Consider the following 16,528-nt stretch of genomic DNA (forward strand, 5'->3'; position numbering starts at 1 on the left):
ATTATACAAACATCGTTAAATCTAACTTTCTAAAATTTACCGTGACAGTGTGTGCTATAACTTAAATGAAAAATTGATTTAAATAACGCTTGATATATGGAGATGCATGGAGACCGGGGAGAGGAGGAATCTTTATACAAGTTCAGAGCGATATTATTCCAATAATAAAAGAATAAATTGTTGAGGAGTGTGATTGTTTGTCATGAATTATATTTCTTCTCTTGATAACAGGTAATACATTTTTTATTTATTTATTAACTATGTAGAATAATATTAAATATGAGATTAGTTTAGATGATAAATTACTTAAATTTAAACTAAGAAGTCATGAAACTCAAAATGAATTTATTTTCTAATTGACGAGTGGAAGTTCATAGAGAAATGTTGTTATTGTGGTAGTTTAGTTACTCTATCAATCGATGCTTTTGTATATATTAATGCTGCTTATGAAAATATATATTGAGACCAACTCTTGAAAGCAAAATTGGAGCAGATTCGTACAGTATTTAAACTTGGTCTACAACAATGCAAATTAGAATTTAAACTTTTTAATTCTGTATTGTTGCTCACTATATTTCTTCTGCTGAAACGAGTCTCTTTGTTTTAGCCTTTCTTATCTTGATTCAATACACTCCTTTCCTTTAAGAACATGTTTTCTTCAGCATGGCATTTGATAATTTAAGAACATGTTTTCTTCTGCAGGTAGGGGCTGATGTCCCAACAGAGAGTTTTGATTTGTCGTCTCTGGACCGTATCTTTGTTCGCATGGGTGCCAAAGATAATATCATGGCTAGCCAGAGTACATTTTTAATTGAGCTTTCAGAAAATGCAATAATGCTGGTGAGACCCCCCTGGCATCAACTTTAATAACATGAAATAAGGGTTAAGTAGGCACGATAATAAGACAGACTTAGGACAAGCTTTATGAACCCTTTTATTTGGCTTGTTACATATTTTAGATCTATTATGTATATGAATTTGATCTGATTAAGGTATTCATACTCTAAATGTGTTTGATGATGAATACAGTCTTCAGCCACTCGTAATACTCATGATTCATTTTTTTGAAAAACAACGTTTTTCTTCCCCCCTATTTGTATTTGGTATTGTTAGGTTGGTGGGTGATAGAAACTAGAAGGTATGAATGCTGCATGCATAAATGGGAAATTCATTTCAATTTGACAAGGAGCATCCCGCAAAAAATTTTAAAAAAAAAATGACGAGAAGCATCTTCATAATGCTCCTGGTTATACATGAATAATGTTTATATACTTGTTGCATAAGCATCAAGCCGTTGCTTTCGTCACTTGTATCAGACAATGATATTGCGCATTCATAATCCCCGTAGTATCGCTGAACACTGTTGTGAATGGCTCCGATCGTCCTAATAATTATGTACATGGGTAAAATTTATTCCGCTAGCCTTTAGTATAATAACCTACATAAAAGACAAGTTCCATTCAGTTTATCATATATGTTTTACTTACTGTTACAAGTGTAAATGGAATAGGCCCAATTTTATTATCAGCTGGTACATCTTTGGTCAGAAACAAGCATTGATAGATCATCAAACATGTCGCATCGGAGTTAGGTTGGATTAAAAACATTCATTATTTTAAGGTAGGATTAAAAATAGGATAATGTTATCTAACTAATAGTTTCGGTAGCAGATGTTTCTAACTCTATGTTCTATGATTCAATTGAACAACTGGGCTAATTGGATCTTCTAAATTCTCAATTCAGACATGCATTTCCATATAGCTACAGAAGCATATGAATGCATATTCATCTTACTTGCACGTATATTTTGGAAATTAAAAGGACTAAAATTTTCTAAGAAAAATAAAGTATTTGATAGGATAAATAATCATAGTTAAAACAGAAAAGTCTATGATTCAAGATCCTAGGCTATAAAAAAACTGTAGAAAATTTAAAATTTAATATAGTTGATAACTCTATCACTTTTTGTTCTTGATGACATATCAAAAGTCCAACTCATATTCTTATCGCTGGGTCCACCAAGATACGGCGAGACGTGGGAGAATTGAGGATATAATGTAATTCCGACAGTAGAAGGATAATGATTAAAGTACGGCATGCTCCTTTGAACAGGATGAAAGGGAATGGGGAGAGCTCCACCATAAAGTTGATAAGAATAGACCACTGGATAATTATGTATAGGATATTATGGCAATCCTAGTTTCTTGTGTTTGGTCTTTTCTTTTAATGTTCCTTGAGTTAGAGTGATCTCTTTAGTCTGAAAATAAATCAGAATTTTCAAACAGTTACAATACAAAATTTAAAAAAAAGAAACTAGTAAGACAAGCTACAGTCAAGTAATACTTTAAAAAAATAAAAGATAAACCAGAGTCAAAAGAGAGTCCAACCAAACTAAGTGCATCAACCACCAAGACAATGGCTTTCCAAATTCTAATTCTTTTACAATTTATAGTTTCAACAATGCTATGAATTTATTACTACCATGTTAGTTCTCCATATCCAAGGCTTGCGATTGATTTCAGACAGTATTAATATGACTCTTTTTGAGTTGTTATAACTATGAGTATCACATTGTGGAAATTATAAGGATACCAATAATTCATAATTGACATAACCTAAATTTCATAAGTAATCAATGCATATTTTTACAAGTAAAAAAGATCATGTATAATCTTACCTAAGAGTAGAAGAGATAAGTGTAATTGACCCATGGAAAAAGTTGTGGTGCATTTTGTATTAAAGGAAGTATCTAAAAAATATTATTCTTAGGAGAATTAACATATCTGCTGGATCTTACATATCTACTATACATAGATATATCGACACACAAAAAATTGACATTTATATACCACTGTTGGAGCACTCACAAGTTTACTCCGACTCATAATGAACATTTTGGGATATTTCAATATCACCACCATATCCTGAAGTAGTTACCGACATTAATAAAGATAATGCATACATCAAAATAATAACAAGTTCACTAATATATTTTCTTGTTTTCTAGCTTCTGATACTGATGATATAGTATAATGTAAGCTCAATTAGAATCAAAAGTGTGCTAAAAGAACACTATAATCAGGAATAATCAGGAACAAAATAATCAGAAATAATAGTATGAATCTTGCACCTGAGATGAACATTAAAAGGGGAAAATTTGGCACAGAATTAAGCAATAAGTTGATTTTAACAAATTCAAATTGTCACCTTTTTCACAGGCCAAGTCCAAATTAGCAACAAAAAACCCAATATTAACATCAATTTCATTTTACTGAGTAATTCTTTAATACTTCATAGGTAGCATCATGCAAGATGCTAGAATTATATTCCATAATTAATATGGACATATAAAAAGCTAAGACTATGGACAATGAGATGATTCAAGAGTAAGTGAACAAATTAATTATTTGAAATGGCCAAAGTAAGTGACAAATTAATTATCTGAAATGGTAACGACAAAGCTTGAAAGTGAAAATCTATAAAAGATGCACCATGTGGCACTTCTATATATTTCCTTTTTACATGGCCTACTGAAGCAAAAAATTTTAACACAATTATTGCTTTTAAGATTAGAGAACAGAAACTCGACCAGAATGACAAAAGACAAATGCCATATGATAAAACAATTTCAAGGCAAAGTAAGGTGTCCAATAACACTTTATGTTTGGAAATATAAAAAAGAACCGAGTTAAACTGTAAGTCTGTAACAAAATTATTATCTTACCTGTTATACTGTTATGGCGCTTGGGAGGGACTTTCATAACAGTATTCAAAAACTTATTGATGGAACAGATGGTAAAATCCTTTTTCCCTCACTGGTCCTGCAGAAAAAGCCATGGATACAAAGACATTTCCAGCCTTAGAGAATAACCAAGGGCATAAAAAAAAGTAAAGAACAAACCTTCAAAATATAAACACTTTAAGATATCACTTAACAACACTGCTTTTTGTACTCATCTATTTATATATAGTTATATAGACATCAAACTTGACATGTAAGTTGAAGTAATATAAATGTCAAACTGATACAATATTTACACGAAACATATATTAAATCTAAGAGCAGCGCTACCATTGAGGTTTGCAAAATGCCCATTTCAGCACACTATTTCTTAAGACAAAACACTTTGAAACAAAAACAACTAAAAAGTTAGTGGAATAAAATAATTGGCACAAATAATGAAAGGAAGGAAGAAGGGTAGTTAAGAGAAAAAGAATTTTGAATTAATTTAAAGGAACTATAAAAGATTATAGGTGAATCTTGGAGTAATGGTTGAATTGTCTTCCATGTAATTTCAAGGTGACAGGTTCATACTGTAAATTCATAAAATCAGCCACCGTTAACTTCAATTGAAAGAATACCATTAGCATAAATGAGAGAGAAAGGGTAACCAACAAAAACAAAGAAAACATTTACATTATACAAACAAGTTACCTCAAGGTATTGAGATACTAAATTTTGCTCTGGAGTCACCCATTTCAGCTCCAAGCTAACAAAACTGAGATTTCTTTGGACTTCTGGCAATAAATTTCCCACGTAATACCATATTTGTTGGATGAACCAAACTGCAACGAAAATCTCATCGCAAGTTCTCCAGATCAATTTAATTTTAGAACTGATTGCCCTGCCCTTAGATGTATCAAGCCAACATGCATTTCCTGAGACAAGTGAACAAACTTTGTAACCATTTCAAAATATCCAGCAGACTAAAATCTCATCACTATGTTCCGATTCCAATCTCGTAGGAGAAATGTAATTCTCGTTATCACTAACTAGTTCAGCATATTCAGTGATTTCTAAATGGTGAGTTAAATTACATGACAATATAAGCATTAATCTTGCCACCACTAGAGCAGAAAACTGAAGTTGTCGGCTTAACAATATGAAGAAAGCACATAGCAGAATGGAGATACTCAGTGCATATAATTTAGAGTGAATCGGAATTTAGAATGACATAGGTACAGTTTAGTATCTGAGTTACCCAGGATGAAAAGAAACGAGAAAAAAAGTAGAGAAAGATGCCAAGAGGAAGGAAGACTCAAAGGAGAATAAAAGAAACATCACACTTCATAGAAACACACCCCTTTTCTCATGTGTTCCCACATAAATTAATACAAAGGTGCCCCTATGGGTCTCGCTTAACAACCTAAGTTGATATTTTTGCATAACCATGGGTCTCACTTCTTTATAGGCAGAGTCAAAAATCGATTTGACTTTGATAACAAAAAATCTCCAAATTCAAATACACACCACCACAAGCACATTTATTTCATCAATCAAGGGAATTCAAGAAGTCAGCAGCATTTTCAGTTTTCTAATAGCACCTGATGACAGGAAGAAAACCACGGTGGTCATGAGATGACAAATCCCACGAAAGTAATCAAAGCAACAGTATACATGACATGTCCCTGTTCAAGGAGGAAGCTAATTTCAGATATAAGTGTACGACCAGGTAAAATTTCTCATATTTCCACTTCACTGCACAATAGAAAGCTTCAAGTAATAGAGATTCATGCTATAAGAACTCTACACCAACTAATACATCATCATCTGGCATATCTCCAGCCCTTCTCATTTTGTTATGTAGATCAAGAAGTAAACCCCCAAGTAGCTCAAATTGAGAATGGGACTTATCACCAACTACAAATATTTGCACTGTATTGCCAACTCCAATCCAACTACAACCCGGCTGCTTCTTTAGCCCCTTGTCCTTCATTTTCATCCTAACATTGGCAGCTTCTTTCCATTTCCCTACGGAAGCATACATATTGGAAAGTGATAAATAAGTGCCTGCGTTCTCTGGTTCAATTTTCAAAATTTTCTTAGCTACAAGATTCCCAATAATTTCATTCCCATGTACATTGCATCCAGCAAGGAGCGCTCCCCATACAGAAATTGATGAATCTTCCCCAAGTCTCTCAATGATATCGAAAGCTTCTTTCAGCCTTCCTGCTCGTCCACAAAGATCAACTAAACATGCGTAGTGTTCTTCCCTGACTTCTATAGACCTGTTTTTCAAAAGCTTGTCAAAGTATTTAAGCCCCTCCTCAACTAAACCAGCATGACTGCAAGCAGTGAGAAGTCCAACAAAGGTGACATCGTTAGCTTGGAAACCTTGATCTTGCATTTCATTAAATAGGTTAATTGCTTCCTTGCCACATCCGTGGTGTGCATAAGCAGCAATCATACCATTCCATGATATCAAATCCCTTTGGCTTAATAGCCCACCATCAAACATCTTCCTAGCAGTACGCAGCTCTCCACATTTTGAGTACATATTTATCAGTGCTGATACCACGTATGTGTTTTCCTGAAAAATAGTTTTACTTATCAATTGATGAATTTGTTGCCCCTCAGCAAGACCAGCTAAGTCAATGCAAGCACCTAACACTGTCACAAAGGTTCCAGTGTTGGGTTTTAACCAATCATGAGATTGCATTTTGTTAAACATTTTCAGTGCTTCTTCACTTAGGCCATTCTGCACATAGCCCGTCATCATTGCAGTCCAGGTAATCACATTCTTTTGTGGCATCTCATGGAACAACTTTTCTGCCCTATTCAACTCCCCATTCTGAATTAAACCAGTGATCACCGTATTCCATGAAGGCATGTCTCTCTCAGGCATCCTTTCGAACAACTCTAAAGCCTCATTCAATCTTCCGTTTTGTGCATAACCTGTGACCATTGCATTCCATGAAACCACATTTCGAACAGGCATCACATCAAAGAGTGTCCGAGCATCATCAATTCTCCCATTCTTAGCCAATCCTGCAACCATGGTAGTCCATGAAACAACATCTCTTTCCACCATCTGATCAAAAAGCATCTGTGCTTCCTCAATCCTCCCACATCGAGCCAAAGCTGTTATGATTGTATTCCAGGAAACCACGTTCCTCTCTGGCATCCTCCTAAACAAGTCCAAAGCCATTTGTGTCTGCCCATTATGTGCATACCCATCCATCATAGTATTCCAAGACACAACATTCCTCACAGGCATCTCATGAAACAGCCTCTCAGCTTCCTTGATCATATTGGACTTTATGTAACCGCTAACCATAGCAGTCCAAATGACAACATTCTTCTTTGCATCCACTCTGTCAAACAACTTTCTAGCCTCCTTGATCATGCCACACTTGATGTACCCACTTATCATTGTGGTCCACAAACCAATGTCCCTTTCAGAAATTTTATCAAATACCTTGCGTGCATTGTCGATTTTCCCTTCCTTGCAAAGGCATGAAATGAAAGAATTGCATTGTTTCATTTCCAACTGAAGATTAGCCGTGGATTTCAGCCTAATTGCAAGGTTTCTCAGCATTGGAAAGCCACTTATGAAGCATTGGTAAATGTGTGTATTGTGATAACGAATTTGCATCAAAGTCAATGACGACAAATAGTGTAGCTTCTTCATGTTTCAATGATAATCGGTAGGTGTTCTGGCAGAGTCTCAAGTACCTGTTCAATATTTTTTTTTTTTTTTTTTGATAAAAGAATTTCATTCTGAAATTGACTTAGGGTTGTGGTTACTAGCAATCACGCATGATAATTGAATTCCAAAAGCTAATTACACATGACCCATTGGGAAACATGTTGAGTTCACCCAATGAGGGAACTTTGCAAAAAACAAAGATAGATATCTAGATCCTAAACTCATGGTGGTCATTACGGGACAGAAAAAGTGAAATAGAACGATGAGACAAGATAAGCTCAGCTATTGTATATGCAATAATATAGATGGAATGCAAAACATAATATTAGAACTCAGAATCTCATACAAAGAAACATAAATATAGATGCCTGTCATAGTGTGGCCACCACACCATCTTTGGAATCACCACGACACCACCTTACTATTATTAATTGGAGAAAGGGATTATATGCGAAGACAGACAAAGAAGTATGTGCCTACTTTGCGATTGTAGATAAATATGTCCTAAAAATAAATCTATTCAATCTATAATACCTTTCTGAAATTCAAACCTTTTTTCCAATGCAAGGAAATCAGTTGCCTTTTTGGATGATTGAAGGGGAAGGGTGTCGATGGAGGTGCATCCAAGGAAGAATGGCAGTACATGGGGCAGCGACGTTAATCAACCCAGCCGTACCTGGGCTTGCTGGACCACCATGCAAGGCAGTGAACGGGGATGATGTTTCGCAGCAGGAAACATGACCTGGGTTTCTAGGTCAGGGCCAGATTTAAGAAAGGAGAGGTGAGGTGTGAGGATTTGATATTGATTATGTAAAATGGATTCAGTTTCAAAATGAGAAAGGGATTCAGTTCCAAATTCAAAGACATTTTAACTGTTTCAAAATTTTTTTGTAAATCACAATCCTTTATTGGAGTACACTGTTGGGTCTAACCAACACTAGAGAGAATTTTCCTCTCCTGAATTAACACACTTTAACAGAATTTTCTAACTGAATTGAAAACTAACTAACCACTAGTATTTATAGGCAGCTATCTATCAAATATCTAATATATCCACAGTTAGTCCCAGTCCCATGCACAAGACCTCAGCTTCAAACACCTCCGTGGCCTAATCAATCAATACATTCACTGTTGCACTAATGCAAATTGGCAAATGAAGTTGCAGAAGTTCAGAAAAGGTAACCTCCTGCTGTTCAAAGTGGCACAGGAAAAAGGTGCATGGGTTAGGGGCTTCTATGCACATTAAGAGTTTGTGTTAAGCATATTCATGCAAGGGTGATGTTAAAATGTTTATTAAAAAATTAAGCCGGTTCACCTTTTGCTTAAAGCATGCATTTTTTTAATGTTTCTACAAGTCCTACTATCTGCTAGGTTGACGGCTATTAGGAAGCAATTAGAGGTTCCCGGTGGTTATCTATTTATGAGATGAAAGCATATAATCACTGTCTTTGAAAATTAATTATATTACCTGCCACTGCCAACATATCTCACCAATGAACAAACCAATTCTAAATTATTTTAAATTTTAACTAACAATTTACATATGCATAATCTTTACACTCACATGACTTACCTTTTACTGTCACCCTAATTAATCAACAAGTTTAAACTTTAAAAACAAAACCCAACCTGATGATTTGCTTTAAGGTAGCATGTTGCCACCCAAAGGCTCATATGGCTCAGCATCATCACTAGCTTTCAGGAGAGGAGGGAGAAGACATTGAGGAGGATCTGGAAACAAGGAAGGTGCAACGTGTTTACCTGTGTTTCAAAGCAAATCCAACTGAATGTTAGTCACATAATTATCTTATATCTATCTTCTATCTATCTATCCTATCTACATAAAGATATCTCATATCTATTTATCTTCTTTCTATTGATTTATCTATCAAACATAATGTTTTACCTGTGCTGCAGGAAGAAGAATGTCTCAATGTTTTATAATTGGAGACAAAGTGGATGGCATTACAAAAATAGTAGCCTACTTTCTTCCAATCGTTCCCCAACGCACAACCAACACTAACAGTATGCATAGATACTTTTAAGTTCAAGATAAAAAGGCATAATGCCTTAAGCCCTTCTGTTTCAGTTATTTATTCATAATATTTTTTTGGTGATTGCTTCGGTACGATTACTAAATCACTAGTATGCTAGCTGTACCTAAATTCAGATTTATCTTGAAGGAAAAAATATAATTATTAAAGGCAAGAGACGGTGATTTTTTTAATTAAAAAAGAAAAAAATATATAAAAGGAGTAGGTAGCAAAGTATTTAAAGTATAGCACCTTTTGCCGATTATTGAATTTAATTTTACTGTGATAGTTGAAGTTTGGTTTGTTATGAAATACCATTTAGATGAAGAATCCAAATAAATTTCCATTTAATACAATACAGTACAGGTTTCTTTGCGGAAACTCCAAGGTTCTGAAAACCGGACCAGTCATCGAACCACTCTAGTCATTGGTTCACTGGTTTACTGGTCCAACCATGGTCCAACCAGAAAAACCGTTTTATAATAAAATAATAAATAAATTATAAATAAACACTCTAAAACATAATTATAGTCTAATATAAATTTTAAAATATCTTCTAAATTTAAAACAATACATGAAATGTCATCAACCAAAGTCTCAAGATCTTTAGAAAAAGTACAAATTTAAATCCAAATATGAAATGCCAACATAAAAATGTCATCAATCATCAAAATATGTAAAAATTTGCTGCAGATTTGCATATGAAATGAAAGTAAAAGCTCAATTTAGTTCTCCAAAGATTTTAGCACCATCAAGTTGGTCCTTTACACTCTAAACATTTTGTACAACAATTTGGTCTCTCTATTTAAAATGGCATCAATTCAGTCCTTCAGTCTAATCTATTTATATACCAGTTGGTCCTTAAATTGATGATTATTTTGTTCTACAAAAAACCAACTCATTAAAAATCTTGGAAGTAACTGATTTGATATCCTATATGTCTTATACCAATTTGGACATTTACTCTACCAATTAACATATATAGAGGGATAAGCGAGATGAACTATGTATTTCCTTTAAACAATACCACAAGGTTAATTTCAATATTTGAAATTCATTCCCAATATTACCCAAAACTAAATAAGCATACAAAGTTGACATAATTGGGTTACATAGGAGTAATTTAATTAATCTTGTACTATTAGGCAAAGGAACCTCAATCATTCACAACTTAAAAAAAATTTGGTCAATAAGAAACATATCATATTCAATCATCAATGCATAATAACAAGAATCATGTACAAACAAGCATTGATTTTCAAAGATTGAGCCAAAATTTTCATTAAAAGCTCTTTGAGGCATATTGTCGAACACTTGGCGTGCAAAAGCATAAATAACACAAAATAGCACCAACAAACATTCTTTGCAACACCAATTCAAAATTCAGCACCAATGACATGAGAAATCAGCAGCATTTCGCAGTGACTCAGCAAAGTATCAATCAATCAATCCAAACAAATTGAAATTCAAACTCAAGAAGCTCTTAACGGCAAATTTAACTATGTATAAACTAACACTAATTCTAAAACCTAAACTGAACTGACAGCAGCAAATAATCCTAACCAAATCAAATTAACACTAGAATCAACATATAACTAATCCTAAATTAACCAAAATAGAGAAGAAAAGGTGATCTGAGAACCTGAGTCAAAGAACAGAGCAAGAACTCAGGAGAGAGGGATGCAGTGGCAGTGACCAGCTGCTGCTGCGTCTGAACTCCCTGCAACTAGAGTGGCTCCTGTTCTGATTCTGCGACTGGGAAGCAACCAAGGTTCTGAAAACCGGACTGGTCATCAAACCGTTTTAGTCACTGGTTTACTGGTCCAGCCGGTCTAACCGTGATTCAATCGGAAAAACCATTCCAATAAATTATAAATAAACATCCTAAATATCTTTCAAATTTAAAACCCTACATAAAATATCACCAACTAAATGTAATTAATCATCAAAATATGCAATAACTTGCTGCAAATTTGTTGACAATTAACATAATTATACTTCCATTATAAATAGCTGGATTGAATTACAATGCACAAGTTAAAAGCTAAGCTTACAGGAAAGTGAAGAATACCCAAATCAAAGAACCTTCAATCACAGCTTAAATCAAGAACAGAAAATCACAACAAAAACAAAAAAAAAAATTAAAAGTAACAGAAGAACAACAGAACAACAACACAAGATCAATTAGCAAATTAACAAATTCACAATAACAGTTAAAATTTACCAGAAGAACACTAATGCAAGTGGAATCATCATGCTAATATGTTTTCTGCAAAGATGCTATTTGTGCAGCTAAAATTCCCTAATTACCAAGATCCGATTATTCTAATTTCACATGCAATCAACTTACTAAGTTTCTAAAAGATAGAAATTACAAAACCAACCAGAAATATGGTTAAAGCATTTCATCAAACATGTTGAGTGCGGTAAAAATTAAAACAAAATAAGAGAATTCAAAGCTTCATATCAATGTGATAGAGAAGAGAACATAACTATTGTAACTCTATCTCAGTCTATGAAAAAATCCAAACCACTACCAAATCAAATAGTTACTTATTGTAATAGAAATCAGAAGTTGCACAGTTTGAATCAGAGTATTGGTGTTGTGTGAATGTATTGTCTGGTGGCGGGTTTAGGGAACTCACGGCGGCGACAAAAGAGAGCAGTTCGACGGCTAGGTGGAGCGCGCGGGTTGGTCGCAGAGTTTGAAGCAGAGCAACGCGAATGCGAACTCGAATGGTGAACGGCGAGTGAACGCGAACAGTGAACGCCGATAGAACGTGAACGGCGAATGACGCGAACGAAGACGACGGCTGAACGAAGACGCGAACGTGAACGGCAAACAAACAGCGACGGAAGCGCGGCTGAGCAGACAAATACGACGAACGCCGAGCTCGAGGAAGCAGCCGCGATCGGTGACAGCGAACAGGTGTTGAAGACTTGGAGCACGAGGGAAGCTAGATAGACGGACGGATGGCGAACTTTGAGTGACGGACGGCGGCAGTATGCCACTCCTTGCGGCGGTCGGGTATAGGATTTTTGGCTGGGGTTGTGTGGTTCCTTTCTGAATGAAAAAAAAAAAAAGAAATGGAGAAAGAAACGAAGGAGCTTCCGTTTTTGGTAAACCGGGCGGGTTCCGGTTCGGTCTGATCGGACGGTTCTTGACCGATTCAACGGTTTTTCATCGCTTTTCTAAACAACAGTTTTACATGTCTGACCAAACCGTTAATATTGTCGGTTCGTTGTTGAATTAGTCCGACCGTCCAGTCCGATTTTTAGAACATTGAAAGTAACAAATTCAAGTTCCAACAAGAAATTTAACAAATCCTAGTTCAGTCATTATTTACAACAAACAAGGCAAATTTATTGATTAGCATTTCAATAACATGCAAAAATACAAAGAAAAATTTAGAAAAGAGAGAACAGGGGAAGCTATGGTGCAGGAACTCACCAACGGTCGACGGCGAGTCGATGACCACCCCATCTGATTTTATTTTAAATATTTTTCTATTTATTTTTACAGTTTTAGTTTTCTCATACGCAAAACAGGACAGACTTAAGCATCTACAGTTAATTATAACGCCGGTACGCGTTCTTTCGCAATTAATTATATTTTCGCGCTCCAATTAATTTTCTAAGTTAAATTTTTACCGGTAAATTTTTAAATTATATATTTTAAATATTTCAAACCTTTTAGCTCACTTTTATTTATTTATTGTTTATTATTTTAGCTCACTTGTTAGCAACAATAACAAGGGATGGATATAGAGAGGGCGCACTACAAGAAAAAAGTTAAGTACCGTCTAAAAAACAAATAAAATCCAGTACAATAATTTAATTATCGTTAGATTTACCATAAAAAATAATCAGACGGTATAAACCTCATCGGTAAACGTTTACCGTCAAAATTTTTTTCTCTAATAGTAATTACCGTCGAAAGTTGTGATGGATTATCTTCTCGAAAAATCAATTGGTTATCGGCAAATTCTTCCGACGGTATTGTTGGCGCCAAAAAATATTGTTTCGCGCACTATTACCATCGAATTATTCCAACGGTAATTTTTCATCGGTAATGACAATTTTTTTTTTAAATTTGAAATAAATGGTCAATTATAATTTTAAATTTAAATTTTTTTACACAATTAGTGGTCCATATATAAATAATGAAAAGTTTTTATTTAAAATAAATAATACATTGTTCGAATAAAATAAAAGTAAAGTATATCAAATAAATACATGAAACAATAAAACGAAAAACTAATAACTACAGATCTAGGTAGTCGTCGTCATCGGTCTTGTGGCCCTGAGTTGGCGGTGATGTTTGTATGCCACCACCAGCACCGCTGCCACCAGTAAGGTCGATGCCAACAGTATGCATCTAGGTCTGGTATACCTCCATTTGAGCCTCCATACGTTGCATCTGCTCCAGCGACTCCCTCCACTCCAACCTGAGCTCATTCGTAGACGTCACGCGGTTGAGGATCTCCTGATACCTCTTTCGATAATCGTTGAGCTCCTGAGCCTGCTATTGAAGGTTGCATTGGAGCTCCTACACATGCAGCCTCAAATTCACGCCTTCCTCGGGCACGACGGCTCGACTGGTGGCGGAGCCAGACGACGACCTCAACGTGGATGTGCGGAGGCTGCTGGCAAATAATGACCATATCCCGTATACGGGGTTCTTGTACGGTATTGAGGCGGTCTCGTGCCAAACCGCATCGGGATCAATGACTGCAGTTGCAGAGCCATCAGCGGCGTCCTCCCCACCTTGCTGAGACTGTTGAGTCACGATCTCTAGTCTCTGTGTGTAGGACTCTTGTGTAATCAACACAAGTTATTATGATTAGTACTCCGACAGATATACAGTTAATCTCTAATAATTTTATAGTAGAAGATAATTAGATGTGTGTTTACTCACATAACGGTCCTAAGGCCGCTGATAAACAAATGTCTATTTGTTCTCCTACAGCGTGTGAGTGTACTTGAACGTCTCTGCTAACATTGCCTCACAATCTAACGACTTCGACTACACATGTTACATTGAAACAATATGATTAAGATGCCTAGTATTGATATGCAGAAGAATATAACTAAGTTATTAACATAATTAAAGTCACTTTATATACCAGCATGGCCTTCGTATTCATGAAGGTCGCTGAGCCGCCAATATACTTGGATGACCTGGGTGAGGCCCTGTTAGCTCTGTTAGTGAGACGCCAATGCCGGTACCCCTCATGGGTCTCCCAATAAACAAATAGACCCTTCTTTATATCTGGTCGGAGCCACTGCATCCGATGGTCCTGCCCTTAATGAACATCATCCAGCATCTGCTGGAGCCGCCGACCCATTGGTCAAATATCTTTCTGATGGTAAAGTCGTGCTCAATATCCCACCTAAAGTGCAGCTGCAACAAAGAAACTTTAAAATTAATTAAGCAATATAGAAGATATAAATTAGCTAAAAAGGTTTGAATATAAAAAAAATATTAATTACCGCCCATTTCTAAAACCATCGCTCCCTGGTCACAGTGGAGATCTTCATGTAGCTGGGACAGGGATGGTCGTACATCAGTTTGGTGACATTGGTCATCTCCTGAGTACGCACGTTGTTGTTCGGCACAAACTTAACAACCCACAAACAATAATCAACCTAAATCCACGAGAGGCAAATCAATTATCAGGAAATTTTAGCAATAAATTTAACTATAATTATTGAAACTTAAAAATATTACCAGCATTCAAACCTAAATCCACTAAACTAGAATAAATTTTCAGGCACTTTCAGTGATAATCATAGACAGAAAATACATGGGACTCAACTTGATACTTACCTCGTACCACCATCAGGCCAAATCTTTAACTGTATGATGAGAGGTGGTGGTGGCACATCAGCTGCTGGCTCACTGCCATGGCTGGACTCCGGGGCCGCGGGCTCCATAACTAAAGGTGAAGTCGACGTGGATGCGAGCTGCTAAGTGGTAGGAGACTGCGTCGTCACCGTAGATAGAGGCATGTAGTTAGGATAAGGGACCATGATGAACGGATGGTTTGCTAAACCTGCAACCTGTGGCATTACCGGGGTGGTCGGAGTAGAGGAAGAGGAGCTAGAAGTCTAGGGGGTGTGACAATTGGATTTTTGACGGTTTAGAATTTCACTAATGAAATCTCGTTGCAAGTATAGTTTCTAAACCAAAAATAATCCTTTCATACAAAAGATTGTTTGTCACAAGTAACAAACCCCTAAAATTAATAACCGAAGTATTCAAACCTCGGGTCGTTCTCCCTAGGATTTACAATAAAGTGTCTTGTTATTGGTTGTGAGTTATAATTGGGGTTTTTAAGATTTTAGACAAGAAATATAAATGGCAAAGAAAATAAACTAACAACTAATAAAACTCTTGGCAAGATATGAGAACTAGAAGTCCTATCCTAGCTATCCTCCTCAATTGTGATGGCAAATTGTCCATTGCTCCCACTTAGTTAACCTCTAACCATGGAGGCAAGTCAAGTGGATGAATCAATTTGATTCCTCAAGTCCTAATCAACTCCTAAAGGAAAGACTAGCATTAGAGGCATTCAAATCAATTAGCAACTTCTAATTATCAATCGACAAAGGAATTAGATAACTCAAGAGTCACTAATTACTCTACCTAGGCCAAGAGGAACAAAACCTACACTAAAATCCAACCAAGCATTTCATCAAACACTTGGAAGGTACAAAAGAAAAGCAAAGCATTTTGACAACAAGAAGAGAATCTAACAACAATTATTGAAAGAAGTTAACAACAACAATCAAAAGAAACACAATTATTATGAATTACCTTGAATTGAATTGAAAGAAAGTAGAAGGAACAATACTAGATCTACAACAAAATATACGAACAACATAAAAGAGATTACACCAAAAAATAGGGGAAGAATGAATGTAACTACAAGGAATTGAGAAGATAGAAGTAGAAGAAGATGAATCTAAATCTAGATCTAAGAACTAAACCTAATCCTAATCCTAATACTAGAGAGAAGTGAGAGCTTCTCTCTCTAAAACTAACTCTAAACTAATCCTAAT

At 35.6% G+C, this 16,528-nt stretch overlaps 1 protein-coding gene across 6 annotated transcripts; it reads right to left on the bottom strand.

The window, feature by feature from the left end:
- Positions 1-1,839: 1,839 nt before the first annotated feature.
- Positions 1,840-12,519, bottom strand: LOC107462532 (pentatricopeptide repeat-containing protein At2g35030, mitochondrial). Of its 6 annotated transcripts, XM_052252779.1 has the most exons (7): positions 12,109-12,519; positions 11,106-11,295; positions 9,060-9,191; positions 5,326-7,456; positions 4,436-4,659; positions 3,725-3,821; positions 1,840-2,257 (listed from the first exon to the last, which is right to left on the bottom strand). In XM_052252779.1, exon 4 carries the CDS (start codon positions 7,410-7,412, stop codon positions 5,517-5,519), a length of 1,896 nt encoding a protein of 631 aa, XP_052108739.1. In that variant the 5' UTR covers positions 7,413-7,456; positions 9,060-9,191; positions 11,106-11,295; positions 12,109-12,519; the 3' UTR covers positions 1,840-2,257; positions 3,725-3,821; positions 4,436-4,659; positions 5,326-5,516. The 6 variants fall into 6 exon arrangements, with proteins under 6 accessions (XP_052108739.1, XP_052108737.1, XP_052108736.1 ...); XM_052252777.1 differs by having other exon boundaries at positions 4,436-7,456; positions 11,106-11,237; XM_052252776.1 differs by having other exon boundaries at positions 4,436-7,456.
- Positions 12,520-16,528: the final 4,009 nt, after the last annotated feature.

Source organism: Arachis duranensis, chromosome 8, assembly GCF_000817695.3.
Source record: "Arachis duranensis cultivar V14167 chromosome 8, aradu.V14167.gnm2.J7QH, whole genome shotgun sequence".
Taxonomy (NCBI): domain Eukaryota; kingdom Viridiplantae; phylum Streptophyta; class Magnoliopsida; order Fabales; family Fabaceae; genus Arachis; species Arachis duranensis.